Source organism: Balaenoptera ricei, chromosome 20 (genome assembly GCF_028023285.1).
Source record: "Balaenoptera ricei isolate mBalRic1 chromosome 20, mBalRic1.hap2, whole genome shotgun sequence".
Lineage (NCBI taxonomy): Eukaryota > Metazoa > Chordata > Mammalia > Artiodactyla > Balaenopteridae > Balaenoptera > Balaenoptera ricei.
Genome location: NC_082658.1, coordinates 64,066,277 through 64,087,627, shown reverse-complemented (window position 1 = coordinate 64,087,627; position 21,351 = coordinate 64,066,277). Strand labels below are relative to the sequence as shown.

The 21,351-nt window shown below is 56.7% G+C and overlaps 1 protein-coding gene across 3 annotated transcripts in view; it reads right to left on the bottom strand.

Annotated features, from left to right (window-relative positions):
- Positions 1–3,540: 3,540 nt before the first annotated feature.
- Positions 3,541–21,351, bottom strand: part of KCNJ12 (potassium inwardly rectifying channel subfamily J member 12) — a 48,578-nt gene continuing 30,767 nt past the window's right edge. For all 3 annotated transcript variants that reach the window (XM_059907084.1, XM_059907082.1, XM_059907083.1), the window contains one exon: positions 3,541–19,371. In XM_059907084.1, coding sequence (XP_059763067.1) covers positions 18,026–19,309 — 1,284 coding nt within the window. In that variant the 5' untranslated portion in view covers positions 19,310–19,371 and the 3' untranslated portion in view covers positions 3,541–18,025. The remainder of the gene's footprint in view (positions 19,372–21,351) is intronic.

The following is a 21,351-nucleotide window of genomic DNA, read 5'->3' as shown; positions in this document are numbered from 1 at the left end:
CAGAGCGGGGAGAAGTCGGACCTGGGGCAGTTTGCTGCCCTCCACCTCCCGGGGTTAATACCCCCTCACTCACCTAGAACTGGAATTTCTAGTCATCGGTTTATGACAGGAGGAGGTGGGGTAGCGGGAGGCCAAGGGGGTCATTTCAGCACCACGGATGTCTCTTTGTGTCAGAGCCACACACCCAGGTAGCTCTGCTCTGCGGGCTGGATCCCCTTAGAAATTACATCTGGGCTCAGAGATTGTTAGTTCTCCATTCCAGCTTCCATGCCAGTGACCCATCTGGTTGCGCTCAGGCCGCGTACGTGCCATGGACGGAGGCCAGCCCTGGGGTTGATCGCCACCTGGCAGCAGGAAGTGTGACCCGAGCCGTGGAGGGGAGTTTATAGGAGGTTCTCGGCTACAGGCCAAGTCGCTGGGCTGTGATTTGCTGCTCCGTAAGTCGTGGCTTTATTTTCTGGAAAACTTACTTGTGGGGGCAGCCTTCTCTGTCAACTCAGATTTTCAAAAATGTCTACTTTGATTTGCTGCCAAATAACGTAATATGATAGAACCCAATTTGATCTTATTAACGTTGATGAGGCTGAATTAGCTAACGTCAGGCCCATTTCCAAAGTGCACAAAGGTTGCCGAGGAGGGGGCCCCGTGAAAGCGCTGCATTGGAGGCCTCGTCTCTGCCGAAGCCCCCGGAGACCTGGAGACCCGGGGTGCAGTTTGCAGAGACCACCGATGCCCTTGTTCCTCGGACAGTGAGAAGGACACCAGCTTGAGTCACGGCTGCCAAGCACCTGGCACGGAGCCTGGGAAATCCCTTGCCCACCGGGGCCATGGCACGCATGTCTGCAAGATGCGGCCACAGCTCACTGAACAACAGTGCCAGAACGGCTCTCGGACCCAAGGAAGCAGCCCTGACACCACCTGGCCTGTCTGCTGGGCTTTTTGATTTCTCAGATCCTCTGCTCACAGTTTCCCGGTCTCTTCCTCTGGTCACCGCTGCCAGCATGCCTCTCCTACAACAGCAGATGCCTCCTGCCTTCCATTCTCTGTGCTTCAAGCCGTGCTGCAGCTGAACTTTTTATAACAGAGCACAGTGAACAAGTGCCTGGTGAGCGCATTGTGAGCAAAGCGGCGGCCTTACTGTGACCCTCGGGATGTGGTGTGGCTCCTTAGGGCTTCCTGGATGTCTGGGCCGGCTGCACACGGGCATCACCTGGTCACGTGCACGTAGGCGAGGGCCTGCTGTTCCTTGCCCTCGTTTGTCTCATCAGACAAAGCGTCTGATCTCAGGGAGGCTGCACACCTGTACGCCAGGTGACCATCTCCTGAGGTTCACAACCGAGAGGGACAGATGCCACTGGGGCCTTGTGTCTGAGTCAGAGAGAGAGCCGACGCCTCCAACACTGCAGGCTCCCTGAGGGCAGGACATCCCGCCTCCCTGCCTGGACCGGGCGTGTGCTCTTCCACAAGGAGAGGAGCCCACACGACGGACCCTTTATTTGGAGAAGATAAGCAAAATCAGGTGAAGCAATTTGATACCTATTAAGATGATATCTTCATCCCGAATACCACCCGAATGTATTTTTTAGAAGGTTAATGTTATTTATCATAGCTTAAAAAATGGAATAGCCAGCAGCATGGCACGAATAAAGGAACGCTCTGGAACCTTTGCACACAAAGAGAAGATGCTCACGTAACGGTGCTACTGAGATGAGAAGAACACAAAGACTGTAGAATAGATGTGAAGAGGTGCCTGGTTCTGCACGTGCAGGACAAGTTACGTGACAATTGCGGACCAAGTCTGGGGACGGGCCAGGGGTTCTGATGTCAGGCAACGGTGACCTCAAGTAGGGGCCAGGTTTCCATGGGGAACGCCCATCTCCCCCCAAACCTAGATGTGCTTCCTGAGAGCAGTGAACACAGGAAGGTAGTGTAGGAGACAAAAGAACTCATTCATGGGCTCAACATCCCCAAGACCACTTGTCCTTTGTCCTCCAGCCACAGATCTAAGCATCTATTAAACAGGAGCTAACCAGGGCCAGAGCCAAACACAGAAGCTGCCACACAGTAGGTGCTCAATAAAGAACCGTTGAATTAATGGAGCTGCTCCTAAGTGGGGTCCGAGTAAGGGATCTGACACATCTCACTGCCCTTTATTGACTGAAAATGTCAGCCCGCTAACGAGGTCTAGGTAGATTAATTATAGAATTTAACACATTTATGTTAAAAGGCGTTGCAAAGTGTCTTGATAAAGAACATACAACACCTGTCACGTTCATTATCCTAAAGATCGACTCATGTGCATTGTAGCCACTTAATAAAAAGCTAGCATTTACTAGATGTTAATTATTAGCAGGTGACAGCCGGAAGCAATGTTCTACACATGCATATCTACTCACGTGCTAGAGCATGGATACAACCATCTCTCTGGATGCAGCAAAAGACACACAACATGAGTTGCCAACTTATTTCTAGAAGTTCATGATCACATGGTGGGGGCACGGGAAGAAGAGGAAAAAACTTTAAACTATGGTCCTTTATTCTTAGAGACCTCAGTCCCCCAGCCACAGGGACATGCTTCGTTGAAATAATGGCTAATGTAGGTAAAAATGAAAGAGGAACTTTGACTTACCCAGGAAAGTCCAAATCAGATGTTTTCCAGTTTGAAAGCATGTGAAGCAGGTGTTTTCAGAGTAGGTGTGCATCTGGGACCAGGGTGGGTGTCCACCAGCATGGAGGAGATAGGCCCAGGGCAGGGGGGACATAGGGCTGCTCTCCCAGTGGCCTGCAATGGACGCCAGTGTCCCCAAGACTTCACTGAGACCCCAGCCACCCGCATGGAGTAAACCCCTCAAGGCAGACTCTTCAGATGCGGCTCTCAAGACAGCACCAGGCCGTGTCTGCACCCTCCAGGGCCCTTCGAGGAGCTGCAGCTGAAGGAGCTGATGCTGCCTCCGTGCCCCTCCCCACACGGGTCCTGCACCCCATCCCCACAGCCTTTGCTTCTCTCTGCGGAACAAGCTCCCTCTCGCCCACGGGTCTCTTCCAAGGCAGCGATGCTGGGAAGTCTGGTACTCAGACCCAGACGGAACCAGCAGGGAGGTTCTGTGGAGGCATCACTGATGATCTCCCCAGATTGAAAACGCTCACTTGGGAGAAAAGGGAACTCCTGTGCACTGTTGGTGGAAGTGTAAATTGGTGAAGCCACTGTGGAAAACAGTAGGAAGGTACCTTAAAAAATTAGAAATAGACCTACCATATGACCCAGCAATCCCACTTCTGGGTATGTATCCAAAGGAAATGAAATCAGTATCTCAAAGAGATATCTGTGCCCCATGTTCATGGCCGCGTTACTCGCAAAAGCCAAGATATGGAAACAACCTGTGTCCATCGATGGATGAGTGGATAAAGAAAACGTGAGATATGTATATATACATATATATAGAAATATAATGAAATACTCAGCCGTCCGAGAGGAAGATTTTCCTTTACGCTTCTAGATTCTTCTGGTTGGTATAAGAATTAAATTGACATGAGGCAGACTAACAAGAGAAAATCAGACAAACTTTAATAACATGTATACATGGAAGAGACCCAGGGAAACTGAGTAACTCGCCAATGGCCAAACCTTCACCTTAAATACCATCTTCAGCTTAAGACCATAGAGGATGTTGGGTAGGGATTTGGGGCTTCAAAGGGAACGCAGACAGTTCACCCCGTGGCAGACATGCAGATGTTTGGTAAATCGCCGTTTCCTGGGCCCTGCAGAGAAAGTGGGACGCAGACTGGACTCTGGTCTCCAGGCTCTGCTGAGTTTCCCCACCACACATAACCCACGTTCTTTGCAGATTTCTCTGGTGACAGCTCTGTTCCAGGAACAGACCCTTTATCTAAATTCTACAGGCAGCTAAGAGGGAGGTAAAAAAAAAAAAACAAAACAAAAACAAAACACTTCCTGAGTCTTCTGTTTCTTAAAATAATCAGCCTAAATGAATCCTCATGCCAGAGAGACACATTCTGGGATGACAGATTTTGCTCCCCTCCACAGTCAAGGAGCTCAGGCCCCCTGGCTGGCAGTGCTCCTCACAAATGTACATTTCTAGCCCCAGCACCTCCATTCCCAGGTCCCTTTATCTGAAGCCTCGGACAGGGGTCTTCTCCAGGCGCCTCTATGAGGCCTCCTTCGGGGAGGAGGGGAAACCTTGAAGGCACTTTCCCCACTCTGACTTGGTACCCAGGACGTTTCCACTCCGAGCCCACCCCCTCACACCCACCCTCAGCCTTGGGTCCGTAGAACCGACAGAGCCTTTTGCTGAGCTCCCCCCTGCAGTAAGACGACCCCCACGCGGCTCTGCTCTACCTAGCCCTCAACAGGCGCACCACTTCCTGGGGGAAAATGGAACAGCTGTAGATGCTTGCGTCGTTCATCACAGTAAGTGATTAAAGCTTTAGCGCTTCCATTTGTGGCTTGTGGCTTTCATCACTTACACCTAACAGCTCAGCTCCCTCTCAGCTGAGCTCCGGACGCCCCGGACTTGCCCTTGTGCCTGTAGCCAGAGAAAGCAGTCAGTTCGCAAGGGCTCGTGTGATGAGATTAGGCCCACTGGGGTCTTATCCCTCCAAAGGTCATTGATCAGGAACTTTAGTGACATCCGCAAAATCCCTTCGCTCTGTAAAATGACATAATCACAGAAGCGGCAGCGGGGCAACCACGCTGGGAGGCAAACCTCTCCGTGTTGCCAGCTATCCACGCAGGCCGCTGTGCACGACCTGCTGGGCCTTCAGCAGCCCCCTTATCCTGTGCCCCAGCCCTCAGACTGCCCGGGGACATACTTGCTCACGGCATGATTAGGACGACCAGAACAACCAAGTAAAGATTCTGAGCAGTGTTGAATTTACGGGCTTGGCCAGCGTCCGTGCTTCAGGGGCCTCACAGCTGGGTGGTCCCCTGGTCCAGCAGCACCCCCACGAGAGCCCCGGTCCCCTACAAACATCAGATGACCTAGGGCACCACTCATCTACTGAACTGAGAGTTTAGTGCCTGGAACCCTCAGCAGAACAAGATCATTTGTGGGCCATAATTTTATACAACTATACCAGATGCTTCTCTGTACAGATCAACACTTTCATACCCTATCTGCCCTGTTCGGGCCGCATAGATCGACCTCATGTTGTACATCGGAGGTGCCAGTATGACAACTGTCCTGTTATGACGATTTACATCCAAACCACGTGTAGGTGATCATGCCAGTAAGAGTCTTCCTACTCAGGTGAGCGTCTTTCTCTAGAGGCAGGGGTGGCATGAAGGAAAATTCACGGGTCAAATCCATACACATTGTAATATTACTATGTACCGCCAAATGGCTCCTCAAAAATTAGCACTCATATGTACTCAAAATAGCGTAGAAGTATATATATTTACCCATGGTTTGACCACCCCTGGATATTGCTGACCTTCTCAGTTGTTACCCATCAGACAGGTAACGAGAAGTGCAAGTAGCTTTAGTTTACATTTTCCAGGTTAGTAATCGTTTCGTCATTGTCCAGTTGGGAAAACGGAAACCGTACCAGTTAGTCTAACAGAGACCAGGGCACGTAGGGAGCTGGAGAAGCACGCAGCGGGGACCCGAGACAAGAAAGACCACACTCGGGGAGCTGGCGCCGCCTGCGAGGCCGCAGAAACAAAGGACAGGGCTCGGGCTCGCAGAGCCCATGCCCTTGGGGAAGGGCCGTCACCTGGCAGAGCCGGGACGCAGACCTTGGAGAAGGTCCTGCCCAGGCGAAAGGTGGGATTACAGAGGTTCTCGAAGAAAACATAGGAGTGCGTCTTCTTTCTGTTACAGCATCTGTGAATTTGGTGTCAGAAAAGCGTTCTCCAATGGGACCCCAAAAAATGCAACAACCATAAAGTAAAAGATTGCTAAATTGGACTTTGTTAAGATTAAGAACTTTAGGTAAAAACAATAGACACAAACGGGAACGATGCATTTGCAATGCATTTATCCCATAGAGGATTCATACCCAGAACGTCTAAAGAACTGCTACAAATCAATTTTCTTTTTAAAGAGAGCCCAATTAAAAATAATCAAAAGTTTCAACAAGCCCTTCAGAAAAGATGATACCAAATGGCTTAGAAGCCTCGGACAGCCAATCCTACAACATTACTGTTCAGGAAATTCAAATGAATATGTCATACACAGCACACACATCAGAATGACTAAAATTAAACAGACTAAATAAAATATTTTAAAACTGGCAAGATAAGCATCGCTGATGGGAGTGTAAATTAGTACAGCAACTTTGGAAAACTGCTTGGCAGTATTTATACAGCTGAGCATACAAACGTACCCCCTCTGACACAGCCCGACAGAGATTATGGCTTATGTCCAAGAAAAGACGTGCAAGTACGCAAAAGCTAGAAAAATTAGACAATTAAAAATTTTATGCCAGTAATCGAACAGACACATATATTTTGATATATTCAAACAATAGTGCATAGCAATGATGAAATGAATGATTGCTGCACGAAATAATATGGATGAGTTTCACAGACATAACCTTGAGTGGAAAAGCTAGATATAAAAAAGTACCTAATGTGTGTTTGCATTGCTTGGAGGTCCAGAAACTGGCAAAGCCCAATAGAGAATGCAAGTGTGGCTAGCTTTGGGACAGGGTGAGGTTCATTAAGAGGGCACGGAGTGCCTTCCTTTACCTGAAGCACCGTATTGTCTGCTCGTTGTTCTAGCTTGAGTCCTCCTGTTTGTTTCTTAACTCTTCACATTCATCAGTATTCCAGCAGACTTTATTGACTCTAAGCTAATTTTAACGGGAATACTTCTGTTTCGTAATTTCCGTGTTCAAAGAGAAACATGCTTGATCTTATTCGTATGATAAGATCAGCCTATCCCTACTTATTCCAAAGTCGTAAAAACTTAAGGATGCATTTATAATTGCAAATTACATTAGAGATGACGGCGGGGGGGGGGGGGGGGTTGGCGGTGGAGGGGTGAGGGGTCACCTGTAAATACTGATGAGTACCTGTCTAATTGTTGCCAGCAATTGGATGAAGAGACCACATTGCTGGGGGGCCGTCAATTGTAAGGAGCTCAGATACACTTTGATTCCTTATCTTCCAAAAGTCGTTCTTTCTGAACAGCCAACTTATTTCTGTGAATGCAGAGTTTAGTAAGTAATGCAATATAAAGGAAAAAGAATAAGCTTAAAGTTGGTAATCTCAGTAGGATATTCATTCTGGGTTGTTCTTTATTCTATCCAATATAACCCCATTGGACCATCCATAAAGTTAATACTGAGTGGATATTTGTTGATTTTCCACCCTGCTCTGAAGAACAGCTGTGTCCTCTGATATCTCATTGCTGAGAAAGAGCACAAACGCTGAGCGCTATAAATACTGGCGACTCGGCACGTTCATTAAGGGTAGATGGCTGTGCACAGCTCCTAGAGTTAATTAACCAAGTGCTCAAGAAACCCTTGACTTTACTGTCCACAGACCAAGCAACACCATCTAGTGACTAATGATTTCCTGCCCTCTGCTGGTTCCAGTAGATATATTCCAGGAAAAAGGCTTCAGGGTAGAATTTTTCTGGATGTTTCCTCTTAAACAAAAAACAAGCACAAATAAAATAAAAATATGACAATTCTTGATGTATATCCTTAGTCAAATATTCAAAGAGCAGAAAGCATTCTGATGCCATACGAGATGTCAGATCTACCCTGTTTTGCCCTTCACATCATTCGAAGTCATCAAAACGTTTCACCCAGAATCCAAGGCTCCCAGTTAACAGTCAGCTTATAATGGCGCCTCTTGTGGGAGTGGCTTTCTCGGGCCCGTGCCCCACACAGGGCCTCGTCCCCAGAGGCCCCAGTAGAGGAACTCTATTCAAAGGCAGAAAAAAAAAAAGAGGAAAAAAATGCTGTCTGCCCCTCTGTTCCACTGGCTGTGCATCTCTCTCTGTCTCTACATGTGTGTGTGTATGACTCTATGTACAGATGTGTGTGTACATGTCTACCTGTCCGTCTGTTTTACTGTCTGTCTGTCTGCCTCACTTGTCTGTTAGTCCACCTGTATCTCTCGATCCATATTCCTGCCCATCTTTCTCTACGTGTTGTCCATCTGTCTTTCTGTCCTTTTGTTAATATATCTGTTTATGTGTCCGTCCTTCTGATGCTATCTCTTGGTCCATCTATCAGGCTGTATGTTTTTTGTTCTGTCACTTTACCTATCTGTGTCTGTGTCTGCTTTTTCTGTCTGTCTATCTATCTATGTACATATCTATCTATCTTTTTTCCTCACTGAGCTGTCCCGTGTGTGCAATGCATACATTGATAAAAACCTGTTCTTTGCTGGGCAGGACACGTGGACCCAAAACCTCTCTCCTCGTCGGGCCGTCCCTCCAGATCCAGGTGCTGCCTGTTCTCTGAGTCCAAATCCGCCCAGTTCTACCCCCAACACTCAGTTACTGGCCCACCTGCTCCCACAGGCAACCCCTAGCCTGACTTCTATCCCCACAGAGTCATGTCTATCCTAGAACTCGAGCACGTCTCCATTTGTGACTGTGAGGCCCCTTCACATTGGTGCACGCATCAGGGGCTGCTCTTTTGCACTACTGTGTAATACGACGTACACTGTTGTGTGTGTGTTTAGGGCGTGTATGTGTTTGTGTACATATTAGGTGTGTGTGCATGTGTATGTGTGGGTCTGTATGTGGTTATGTGTGTGTGATGGAAGGAGGCCGCACCACCCTTTCAAACACTTTCCAGCTGGCCAGTAGGTTCACAAAAAAACGTTGCTGGTGTCTGCAGGAGCAGCTCCCATCTGGGCCCCGGGCATCCCAAACCATACTTGCCATACATGCTGCAGATCCCTCCCCACGGAGCCCGCAGGCAGCAAGGAGAGGCAAGAGGCCTCAGCAGTTGCCATTGCTGTGCACGGCTGAGTAGGTTGTGAATGGCATCCTGGGGTTGTACAGTACACAACCTCGGGCCCTGCCCTGGCCCAGAGCTGTGGTCTCCAAGCTCCAGCTCACTTTCTGCACTGGGCCTCACTAGGGAATAAGAACAACCCCAGGCCTCAGCACTGAAGAAGCATCGATCCGGGAAGGGAAAGGAAGAGCCCTTCAGCATGCAGGCCTGACCCAGGGCCTCAGAGAGCCTCATTCCTCATGTGTCGGAAACTGAGGTTTCAAGGAGGGCCTGGGGCCGGCAGGTCACTCAGAGAGGTTGGTGCCAGGACCCAGGCAACTGGTGTGCTCCTTTTGGTGCAGCCAAACTCTCTGCCTGCTGGAGGAGCCTTCATGCAGCACCCCAGTGGACCCATCAGGGTCAGGGAGCCCAGGTCACCCAGACCCAAAGCCCAGGGGACTCTAAAGTTTTGTGCAGGTAGAGAAGGGCGAGGGGGCCCAGGGGACCAGAGAGGAGATAACTGCAATCATCCAAGTCAGTGAGGACAGTGGCCTGGAACGGGTGGTGGCAGCGGGATGGAGAAACGTATTGGGGCTGAAAACAAATTTTAAAAATTTAAAGGTCAGGGTATTGCACTAGAGTGGGAGGTGAGGGAGAGAAAGGGTGCATCAGAAACGAGGTGCAGAGGTCTGGCTTGAGCACTGAGAGGCCGGCCCGCTCCTTCCTCTCCGTGAGCCTCAGTTTCCTCACGCGTCAGTTTCCTCACGCGTAAAGCGCTGTTGACATTCTAAGTTCTAACCATCCTTGTCAGCCACTCATCACTGAGTTCTCCCATGTGTATGTGCTATGGATATGTTGATAAACTTCTGCTTGTTTTTCCCTTGTTCATCTGTCTTTTGTCAGTCCACTTTGCAGGGTACCAGCTGAAGGACCTAGGAGGATAGACGGGAAAACAATCTTTTTCCTCTCCTACATCAGAGAGGGGCTACCTCGGCTCGACACCTCTGTAGGGAACGCCGGCCACCTAAACTCACACCCGGAATGGGTTATAACCGTGTGAGAGAGCCAGAGCAGGGGGTCAACACACAAACCTCTGGGGCTCCTTCCCCCAGGCAGAAAAACAGCAGTTCTCAAGGTGAGGCCCCCATAACTGCTTAACATCACCTGGGAACTTGTTAGAAATGCACATTTGGGGACTGCCACCGGCCAGATGAATCAGAACTCATGGTGCTGTGAGTTTAAAGAAGCCCTCTGGGAGGTTCTGATGTAGCCCACAGCCTGTTTCTGTATGGCCCTTTAGCTAAGAATGGTTTTTGCATTTTTTTAATGATTGTGGGGTGGGGGCAGAATCAAAGGAAGAGTCATAGTTTGCGCCATGTGAAAAATATATGAAATTCGGATGTCAGTGTCCATAAATGAGGTTTTATTTGAACACAGTAACTAATAACTAACGGGTTTGCTTTCATGCTACAACAGAGCCACGCCGCTTCCAGAGACCTCACGGCCACAAAGCCTACGGTATTTATTCTCGGGCCTCTGCCGGCAAAGTTCCCCTGTCCTGCCTGACAGCAGCAAGCCTGTCTCCAAACCACTGGGCCTGCAGGGCCTGAACCCGGGCCCGCACGCCCACCAGGGCTCAGGGGAAAACCCGAGGGCATATGTACTGGGACGAGAAACATGTCCATCTCCGTGTTGCTCACCTCAAATGGAAATTTGCCGTCCTCTTCATTTATGGATGGAGGCGATTCTGCTGACTGCAGAATGAGGGGGGGGGGGGGTTTCTTCGTCAGTGACTTTCTGGGACCCCCGACAGTGAGGCTGTGCTCACCACCAGGAAGCTGGCATCAGCGGTTAGTGAGGAAATGTGGTTATTAATATCCCACAAATTTTTTCGTTTGTATTTTGGTAACTGCTTTGCACGAGGATGGGTTTCCTCTGCAACCAGAGGTATTTCATTTTGTGCATTTCAAAATGTTATTCTGAGAAGAAGACCACAGCATAGAAAAATGTTAAAGTCTGCAGGCAGTGGCTCCCGGGCACCTCACAGCCTGGCCGACACGGAGGAGGCCTCCTGGACCCTCCCACCCCGGCCAGCCCTGCGGCAAGGCCCCCGGCCCCTCGCAGGACAGGCCAAGAACAAATACGGACATCTTACTTCCTGCGGTTCTTTCACATCTTGCGGGAGCAGCCAAAGCTGAGCCCCTACGGGGTGCCAGGCACCGGCTGTTCTGGGTGCTGGGGCTCCGTCGTGAACAAGATAGAACCAAAGCTCCCGCTCCGGAGAGGCTGGCTTTCCAGGAGGAGGAGGGCAATGCAGCAAGGCTGCCAGGGAGGCCTGAGGGGTGCTGGGTGCTGGGGAAGGAGGCCGGGCCCTGCGTGGGGTCCACGGGCCCTGGGTGGCCTTCCCTGCCCCAGCCAAGCGGCTCCTTTTGCTTCTTCCTGAGCTCTCCTACTCCAGGGCCTTTGCTAGTGCTGGTCTCTCTCTCTCTCTCTGGGAAGCTCCTCCCCACATACCTGGCAAACCTCTACCCACCCTTCAGATCTCAGAGGAAATGTCACTTCCTTGGAGGACCCCCCCGCCTTGGTCCCTGCAACAAGGCCTCCCCTTGCTTTACCCATGGCACCCTTTCGTGTCCCTCACTCAGGGACCGCACTGCATCGCTACTGCTGCAGCAGGCCTGGCTTGTGCGCCACCTGAACCCCTTTACCAGGATGAGCCGGGCACCCAGGTGCTGTGTCATTTGCTAATGGCTCTCAGCTGCCCCCTCCCTGGAGAACCATTCTGGGCCAACAGGAGCCACCTTGGCCCGAAATGGCTGAGAGGCTGGACCTCCCCGCCCGGCAGGGTGGCAGTAGCCAGAGGCTGGCTGCTGAGGGTACAAAAGCCCAGCCCCCGCCGGCAAGTGGGACAGCTCACATTCCCGAGCCCAGGCTCAGGCCAGCTGGCCGTCAGCTGGACCCACCCGGGCCCTTCAGCTCCTCTCCTGCTTCTGCTGCTTCCCGCCCCCAACCCCCCAGCGAATCACGCGCACACGAATCCCTGTTGCAGGCTCTACTTCTGGGGACTCACATGTTGAACGCCTGTCCCCTGAGCCCCTAGACTGACGTCAGGGGCTGGGCCTGCCCTGCTTCCTCCCAGAGCGCCAATGCCTGCCTGGCACACAGTGGCAATTCGTAAACACTTGTTGAAGGAATGGGTGGAGCTCCCGTTTCTCACGTAGGGAAACTGAGGCCCAGAGATGGCCGGTCATGAGCATTTAGGAGGCAGAAGGCCGTCGAGACCCCAGTCCAGGCTTGGGTAAGGACGGCCCACTTCTGTGCTTTCTCGGCAGCACTGAGAGGGAAGAAAGTAGGGCCCAGAGCCCTCGGTGGGCTCAAATCCCCTGTAGCAGCAAGCTCTCCACCCTTCCTGCCCCAGGCCGAGCTGCTCGCTCCTCAGCGTGGCTGGTGGCCGGGCTCTGGCCCAGCTGGGTCAGTGGGAAGGTGAAGGGGGGCTGCAGGGTGGTGAGGCCTGAAGACACTCCTCTGGGTGGTGAAGCCCACAGGGCCTGCCCTCCATCCACCCACCATCCGTTAGACGAATACACAGGGAGCACATCCTAGCCCGGCTCTTGGCACTGGGCACGCAGGGGTGGACGAGAGACACGGCCATCCCTGCCCTTGGGGAGCCTCAGCACGGGGGCCGGGAAGGGTGGGAGGCGGGTCTGGGGGAAGAGGGATCCAGGCAGAGGGACCAGCCCCTGCAAAGGTCCTGGGGTAGGGGCAAAACGTGCTCTCAAGGAGCTGAAGCGAGGCAGGGTGCCTGGAGCAGGGGAGGGGGCAGGATGGGCAGATTCCAGGGCTGGAGAAACAGCGGGGACTCCAGTTCCAGTGTGGAAGGAAGACAGGGAGGGTTTCAGGCAGCGGGGCCAAAAGGCCTAATTCTCGTTTTGAGACCCCTCTGGTCCTGGGTGGAGGGTGGGCTGTGGGGGGATGGGGGTGTCCTTCGAGGCCCCACCGCTCTGACCTTGGCCCCTTGACACTGAAGAGAAGCCCACTTCCGACGTCCTCCCAAGTCGCAGGAGGTGGACCTGGGGATAAACCGGGGCAGACCCTCTGGCCAGGTTATCCCTCCGGCCCGGGAGGGCGGAGGCATCTGGGTCAAAGGAGCAGACGTGAAGTCCGTGAAGTCCGCAGCGGGGGCTGGGGGCTTGAGGCCTAGCTCTGACCCCAGCTCAGATAACCACCCTCCCATTGCTCTTGGGCAAGTCCCTCACTGACCCTGAACCGACTTCCTCCGGAACAGGAAGCCCGGGCCCTGATCCTGATTCCCCGCCCACCCCACGTGTACCGGTTTTCAGGCGGATTCTCTCATCCTCAGGGAGGCAGGAGAGAGCAGAGGCAGCCAGTGGTGATGGCCACACACAGAGGGGGTCCTGGCTGCGTCACCCCTACCCGAAGACCTGTGTTCAAACAGGAGGGCACGGGTCCAAAGCACTCGCTGCACGAAGGGCTTCTCTTCTCTTCCTCCATTCTTTTCAAGAAATCTGGGAGCTGGCCGTTGTTAGGAACACCCTTTTCCACTGATGGAGAGACTGAGGCCGGAGGAGAAAGGAAGCCACTACTCCAGATCACTGAGCAAGCGCGTGGCCTGGCGTCTGACCCGGGGTCCCAGCCAGGACGGGCCCCGAGGGACTCCTGAGCTCCGGCTGGGGCCAGGTCCTCCTGCCCAGAGGCCGGACCTGTCAGTGCTGTGGAAATAGCTCTCAGGGGAGCGGGGGAGGCCACAACTGGCTTAGACTCCGGTATTGGGGTCGCAGGGAAAGCTTCAGGGCCAGGGGAGGAAAGCCCCCACCCCACATAAAGCCAACCATCTCCAGGTCCGACTCATGGGACATCTGCCAGGAAGTCCTCGCAACCACCCCAGCCCCTCCCATCACCCGGCTTCTTATCCTGTGGTCTGGAATGTCATCTGGACCCCACGGCATGAGGGCCCCGGTCCTTCACTGACACAGAGGAGGTCTCCACTCAGGGAATGTTTGGGCAAAGGGAAGGACTCTCTCCCTGGGGGCTACTTCCAGAAGCCACCGGAGCCCTCGGGGCGACGACGCTCTCCTTTGCCCGGAACGGGCTGTGCACGTGCACGCTGCTCTCCGCGACGGCGGCACCTGCCTGCCCTCCGGCCCCATCGCCCCAGCCTCAACCACCCCAGCGCCCGCACGCCACCCGGCTTCCTGTCCGCCGGTGAGAAGCAGGGCTGCCTCGAGCTGGGGGCCCAGACCGCGCCTGCCCTGCCTTCATCAAACCCTTGCAGAAGAAAGGAAAGGGGAGCACGGGCCCGGGGAGGGGCAAGGCAGGGGCGCGAGTCCAGGCAAGGCGGGCGGTCTGGCACACTCGGGCCGCGTGGAGAGGACGGTGGTGGCGGGGGGCGGGAGGGTGAGGGCGTGTGCGACGGCCTGAAAAGAACGCGGGGGTCCTCGAGGAGGCCAGTTCTGTCCTCTCTCCCCTCCCCCGCCGGCCTCTGGGGAGCCCCCCCAGCCCAGGACACGGCCGGGGGGGTGAAGGCCGCACGAGCACCAGCACCCGCCGCGCCAGGCGGGGCCTTTCAAACACACGTCTGCACACGGTGGCACTCCGAGAGATCAAAATGGTTTAATGCGGTCTAGTCTTGTGGCCTACGTCTTTAGATACTGCTGTGTATTGAAAATAACATGAAAATTCTCCAGTTTCACCATTTAAGATAGATTTGACATCGATTTGACCTGTGCAGGGGCCTCCTTCCCGCCAGGCCCCCTGCCCCCGCCAGGACCCTAGGGTGGCACAGCACCAGCAGGTACGGGGGGGCAGGGGGCGCCGTGCTCTGAGACACTCGCCCGTCTCGACACACGACCTCCGGGACCCAGGCGGGTCCGCGAACGCACACACGCCCCCCCCAGCAGGCAGGCACAGCCCTGCTGACGGAGCCCGGCACACACACGGACGTGCGTTCGTGGACAAATGCACACGGGCCTCCTACATGCAACTGCGTGCAAACGCTCACCTTTGGAGGCCAAGTCCTCACATACACGTGTAGCTGTCACCTTGTGCCCGGGTACACAGAAGCCTCACCCTGTCACACGTGCTCCACGCCTGCCCACGTGGACAGAATCGGGGCAGAGGGCTGGTGGGACCACGGCCGGTGTCCGTCCTGAGTACTGTGTGCCCAGCCCCACAGCCTGGTGAACATTTAAACCAATGCCTGCGTATACAACGAGCACACAAACAGACCTCTGGGTAGATACACACATAACTGTGTGAGCCTGTGTCCGTTTACACACATGTATACATCACGTATAGACACCATCAGCCCAGGTTCACACACGTACGGAGCTCGTCGCGGGCACACATCTGCACAGCACTCCCATGTACACTCGGGCACTTACAGGAAAAGCCATAATTGGACACGTTTTACCGGCACATGGATGAGATGATTCCACACGGGAATTCACGCCTCGGTGCTCACACACGTATTTTGTCCCCAGGCCCCGCCCCACGTAAGCAGCTCAGCGTCTCAGGGCGGAGGGCGCCTCAGCCAGCTCCAGCCTCTGCACCACTGGGTCCAGGCTGTCGAGGAACTTCCCGGAAATACCACTGCCGGGGGCGGCGGGCTCAGGAGCAGGTTTGTACACCCACCCGCTCAGCACACAGGCCACACGTAGCAGACACGCGTGCTCGGCGCACACACAACACACGGCACAGCGCACACTCACCGGGTTCGCACGTTCCACGCCCCACACACGGGCACACGCACCCCAGGGACCACGTGAGCCTGCCTCCGCACACACGGCTCCCCCCATCCACCCTCCCGCTTCAAGGGCACTGAAGAGGGAGGCTATTTTGGTCTTCAGCACAAGCAATAAATAAATAAATAAATAAATAAATAAATAAACACAGAGGAGGCAAAAAGAGGGCAGCGGAGTTTGAAAACGCAGCATCTGCCTTTGGTGAGAGATGAAAGGCAGCTCGGGGAGGCCCTCCTGCAGGGTCTGCGACCTGAGCCGTCCAGCGTGGGCCTGGGAGGGGGACAGGCCCGAGAGGAGGCGCCCCGGGCCACCCGAGACAGCTAGGGCCTTGGGGGACCCAGGGCCCCCGGGGCTCTGCCCTGGTGGGGTGAGTGGAGGGCTGGCCCAACAGGACCATGTGCCAGCCCCGAGCGACCAGGGCCAGCTGCCACCCACCTGGCAACCACAGGGACTCCACATCACCGCCCAGGACTAAGGCTGAGGAGGCAGGGGCTCAGGCCAGGAAGGGCAGAGGCCTGTCCAGCAGATCCTGAGAGGAACAAGGCCTCTGCCTGCCTCGGGCTGACCCTTCCGACTCTTCCTGACCGGAAGTTAGGGTGGCATCTGAGGCCCGGGCAGGGCTTTCTGGGTGGGAATACACAGCCGGGGCCCGGACCCTCCACGGCCCCTGACTTCAGGGCCAGGCCTCCCGCTGTTGCAGGGGCTGGAGGAGGGGAGAGGCAGAAGCCCCCACTGCAGCCCCCGGCCCCTCCTTGCCCCTCGCCCATCTGCACTCGGCCTCTGTCTCCTAACTTGGGCCGGAGCCCTGGCATCTCCGGGTGGTGAGCTGGCCCGCGGCGGCCTGGATAGGCAGGCTGGGGCTCTCTAATGACTGACCGGCTTGGTCATTTGTGAGGACAGCGCTCTCAGTAGTCCTGGGAGGGGCCCAGGCTCCGCCCTGACAGCTGTTTCCTTCGCCAGGAACGAGCCTGCGTTGGGCAGCTCTTGGGTTGGCAGAGGCAAGAGCCAGTGACAAATCAGGGGGCCCGAGCCGCTCCCTGACCAAGGTGCCCAGATGTGGCTGCTGACCAGCCCACAGCTCTCCTAGGACGTTCCTGTGCGTTCGGCACCAGGGCACAGCCTGGCTGGGCCCCACCCAGGCTCACCTCTGCTGCCCACCTTGGCGGGATGGGTGCCGGCTCGGCCTGGCCTCCGCAGACAGAGGGCCATGGTGGAGCCGGGGGCAGCAGGGAGGATGGGTGAGTCCAATAAAAACAGTGACAACTGGAGCCAGACCCCCCAGGGTCTCTAAGGCACGACTCATGCTGGGGCCCCGCGGGGACGGGCTGAAACACTTCCTTGGAGTCGGGGAAGCTGGCCCCCCTTCCCGTGGAGACATCCACCCCTACGTTCCCCAGCTGGCCCTCTCTGGGGAAGGGGGTGGAGGCCACGGGGCAGAAAAGGAGGGAGAATCCGGCGGGCTGGGGTCATGGAGGGTGGGTGGGGCTGGGTGGGGGGGGAGCAGACCTTCCACCGCAGGCAGGTCCCATCCTGGCCCTGAGATGCACCTCAAAGGAGGTACAGAGTCAAACTTAAAAAGCTCAGACTGGATTCTTCCCGGCCCTGACTCCCACCCCAGTGACACTGAAAAGCTTTTGTTATGATCATTAACAAGGTCTTGGTTTTGCCATCACAAAGGAAATCCAGTTCACCCCGTGAGCACAGAGCACAACGGGGTGGGGAGGCGGGGTTGACCTCCGTGCTTGCCCTCAGGCCACGTGCCCGGCCTTCATGGAAGAGAGGCCAGCCCAGCCTCGGGAACCTTCTGGAAACCCCACCCAGCTACTTGCATCCTGGCAGACTAATGGAATTCTAATTGTCCTTTCCCACCCCCCCTCAAATTATAAAACTTTTTTTCAATCACATGTTAATTTTTTTTTGTAAACAGTCTTAAACTAAGGTTGAGAAAGCCAAAACCCGGTGTTTCTCCCCAAGTTAAAAACCAGCGAGGTGCACTGCAGCCTGCGGGCCTTCGCCCACAGAGGCCGGGCAGCTGGTGAGCCGTTTCTGGAGAGGCTGTGGCTCCCCCCTGAGGCAGAAGCCCCCAGCTCCTGTGGCCCGGCCACCTCCCCCCCCTCCCCTGGAGGCCACCTCCCCGCCCCCAGGCCTGCTCTGGCCTCAGAGGCCACTCAGGCCACCCGCTCTCCCACCAACATTCCCAGGCCACTGTGAAGAAATGTAAAACATCTAAAACGCTACTGAGTCTGCAATCAGGGCCCAAGCCCATGCCGCTCTGGCCCGGGGCCCTCGCGGGACTCGGGGCCTTTCCCCGGCGGGGCGGATGCTGCACCTTGGCCGCTGGCGGCTCAGATCTCGGACTCCCGTCTGTAGGGCCGCTGATCGAGGGCGGTGCCGGCCTGGGGTCTGTCAAAGTCGCGCCTGGCCTGGGGGCCGTGGCCGTCCTGCTCTCCGTCCGCCTCGTCCTCCTCATCGCGGCTCAGGAAGGCCAGCTCGTTCTCGTAGCAGAAGGAGTTGGCGCTGGGCAGCAGGAACTTGTTCTCCACCAGGTCCTTGGCGCTGCAGCGGGGCGTGGACGGCACCTCATATGTCTTGTGGAAGTGCGAGTAGTCGATCTTGTACTGGTTCTTCTCCTCGAAGAGGACAGGCTCAAAGCGGTGGCCCCACAGGATCTCGTTGGCCAGGTAGGAGCTGCGGGCCTGTGTGGTCATGGCCGTAGCCTCCACCATGCCCTCCAGGATGACCACAATCTCAAAGTCGTCCGTCTCCAGGTCCTGCCGGCTGATGCCAAACAGCGGGCTGGCCTCGTCGATCTCGTGCAGGATGGTGATGGGCGACACCAGGAAGATGCGGTCCAGGCCCTTGTCGAAGCCGACGTCGATGTCGATCTGGTCCAGCGGGATGTACTCGCCCTCCTCCGTGACCCGGGGCTTGATGAGCTGGGCCCGCACGTGGGCCTCCACGATGTGGCTCTTGCGCAGGTTGCCCACGCGCCACATGAGGCAGAGCTTGCCGTCGCGCAGCGCCACTACCGCGTTGTGGCTGAACAGCAACGTCTGCGCGCGCTTCTTGGGCCGCGCCATCTTGGCCATGATGGCGCCGATCATGAAGGAGTCGATGATGCAGCCCACGATGGACTGTGCCACCACCATGAACACGGCCACCGGGCACTCCTCGGTCACGCAGCGCAGCCCGTAGCCAATGGTGGTCTGCGTCTCAATGGAGAAGAGGAAGGCCGCCATGAAGCCGTGCACCTGCAGCACGCAGGGCGTGCGGCCGCGGCCCTCGGCCGGCTCCAGGTCCCCATGGGCCACGGCGATGACCCAGAAGATGACGCCGAACAGCAGCCAGGAGGCAAGGAAGGCCAGCGAGAAGATGAGCAGCATGTAGCGCCAGCGGATGTCCACGCAGGTGGTGAACATGTCGGCCAGGTAGCGCTGCGACTTCTCGTCCATGTTGGCGAACTCGATGTTGCACTGGCCGTTCTTCTTGACGAAGCGGTTCCGGCACCTGCGCCGAGTGTGCACCTTGCCATTGCCGAAGCCGTTGGCGCCCGACATGGTGACCAGGTGCAGCCCGTCCTCCTCGGACGACACGATGCTGTAGGGGTTGGCACGGCCAGATGCGGTCATCCCGGGGGCGGGGGCGGTGGGACCCCAGCTCGCCCCCGGGCCAGCTCCAGGCGGGACAGCTCCTGCAACAGAGGGGACAGCGGGCTGGCAGTGAGGCCGGCAGCGGCCACCCCGCCTGCGCCTCCGCCCCGACCCGGCCTCACCCACAAGCAGCTCCTGGCCCTCCCTTCCACCCCAGCCAGCTCCTCGGCCACCTCCACTCTCCCGGCTGCTCCAGACGAGAAGCCTGGGTTCTTCCTCAGTTTCCCTTTCTCCCACCAAGGGCTCTGCTTGCAAAGATATTCAGGATCCAGGCCCTTCTTCTACCTCCCGGCCTGGGCCCCTGGCATCACCCGCCGAGAGCAGCATGATGGCCACCTCGCCAGCCTCCCCACTCCCACCCCGGTGCCAGTGCCCACGGCGGCCACCAGGAGTCAGTCCATCCTCCGCTGGGGCCCCTCAGATCCCTCCAGTCTCGCCCTTGCTCGCCCCCAGGCCCACCTGGACACCCTCCCCCCAGGCCCTGGCTTCTATGCCACAAGGGTGTCTCAGGGCCTCCCTGCGTCTGGGAAAACTGTGCACCCCACCCAGGACCCCACGGTAATCCCACTGCACCGACCTCTGACCTCGTAGCGGTAGTAATAACAACAGCAATGGCTCGCTGGGGCTGCACCCACCGTCCCAGCACGAGACCATGAGTCCCTGAGCGCAGGGGGCTTGCTGTTTGTTCGCTGCTGTCTCACCCCCAGGGCCTAGACCTGGGCATGACAGACACCTCAAGCCGGGCCCCACCCATCCTCCTGAGGCTCACGCTCTCCCCGCAGGTGCCCACTCTCGCTGCCCATGTGCTATGCTCGTGGCCACCCCATCACCAGACGTGGCTAGGAGGCGGCCCATGAGTCAGCACCCAGGGGGCTCACTGACTACGGACCTCAGCCCGGGGGCCTCCGCCACCCCGCCTTCCTCAGCGCTAAACAAGAGCAGGTGGGGAGCACTCGGAAGACCCCTGTCCTCAGCCCACTCGCCAGAGCACCGGGCTGGCACACACACTCACACACGGGGCGGTCCCAGGGCACGCTCCACGACACCGCTGCCCGGTCTCACGGCTGGGGGCAGGCACCCAGGCCCCAGACGCGCAGGCCGGTGGCCACCCCTCCCCCGGTGCCCCGCTGGCTCTGGGCTGGCCTGTCAGTGCCCGGCTGAGGCATCTGCAGACCGGAGACCCCGACACCACTTGGCCCCGTGGGCACTGAGGCCGTCTGGCCGTCCGCGTCGGGTGTCCCGCGGGAATGGCGTGGCAGGGCGCTGAAGAGGTGGGCCTGCGCCCCCTACGGATGGACCCCACGCCCCCCAACCCCCACCAGTGGCACGACGAGGTCAGAGTGCTCACGTGTGATGCGACGCCGAGGCCCCAGAGAAGGTCCAGGGCGGCCCGGCCAGGAGAGAGGAGGCGGAGGCACTGGGACCCGCCCTGGTCTGTGGGACGGGGTGACCTCTGACCTCCATTCCAAACACTCACGGCCAGCCAGGCTGCAGACCCCTCCCAGGGTGTGTCACTGGGTCCCCGGGTCTGGCAGGCACAGGGCGCTCCCTGCTGCCTGGACCAGCTTACCCACCCACAGGGACAGCAGGCCAGACATGGCAGCAAACGCTCCTGTGTCACCCTCTCAGAAGCCCAGGAGGCAGCTACCATGGCTACTTCGACCCTCTGGATGGCGGCTTGGAGAGGTCAAGCGGCTTCCGCAAAGCCACACAACCACGAGGCAGGAGAGCTGGGCTCAGGGCCACTGCTGTCTAACACAAGGTCTCCCACCGCGGGGACCCCAGGCTCTGCGGCGGCCTCCGCTCAGGCTGCCATCCTTCCCCCACGGCTGCTCCAGCCAACAGCCTCCCCCTGGGTCTGAGGCGCTGAGGCCTCAGGCCGTAGTGGTGGACACGGCCCCTGCCTGGTCCAGGAGCCGGTGGGGGTGGGAACCCCGTAGACTGTGCCAGGAGGACAGCTCAGCCCTAGACTCCTGGGCCTTCCAGGGGCACGCAGATGCCAGCAGCAGGCCACTGGATCG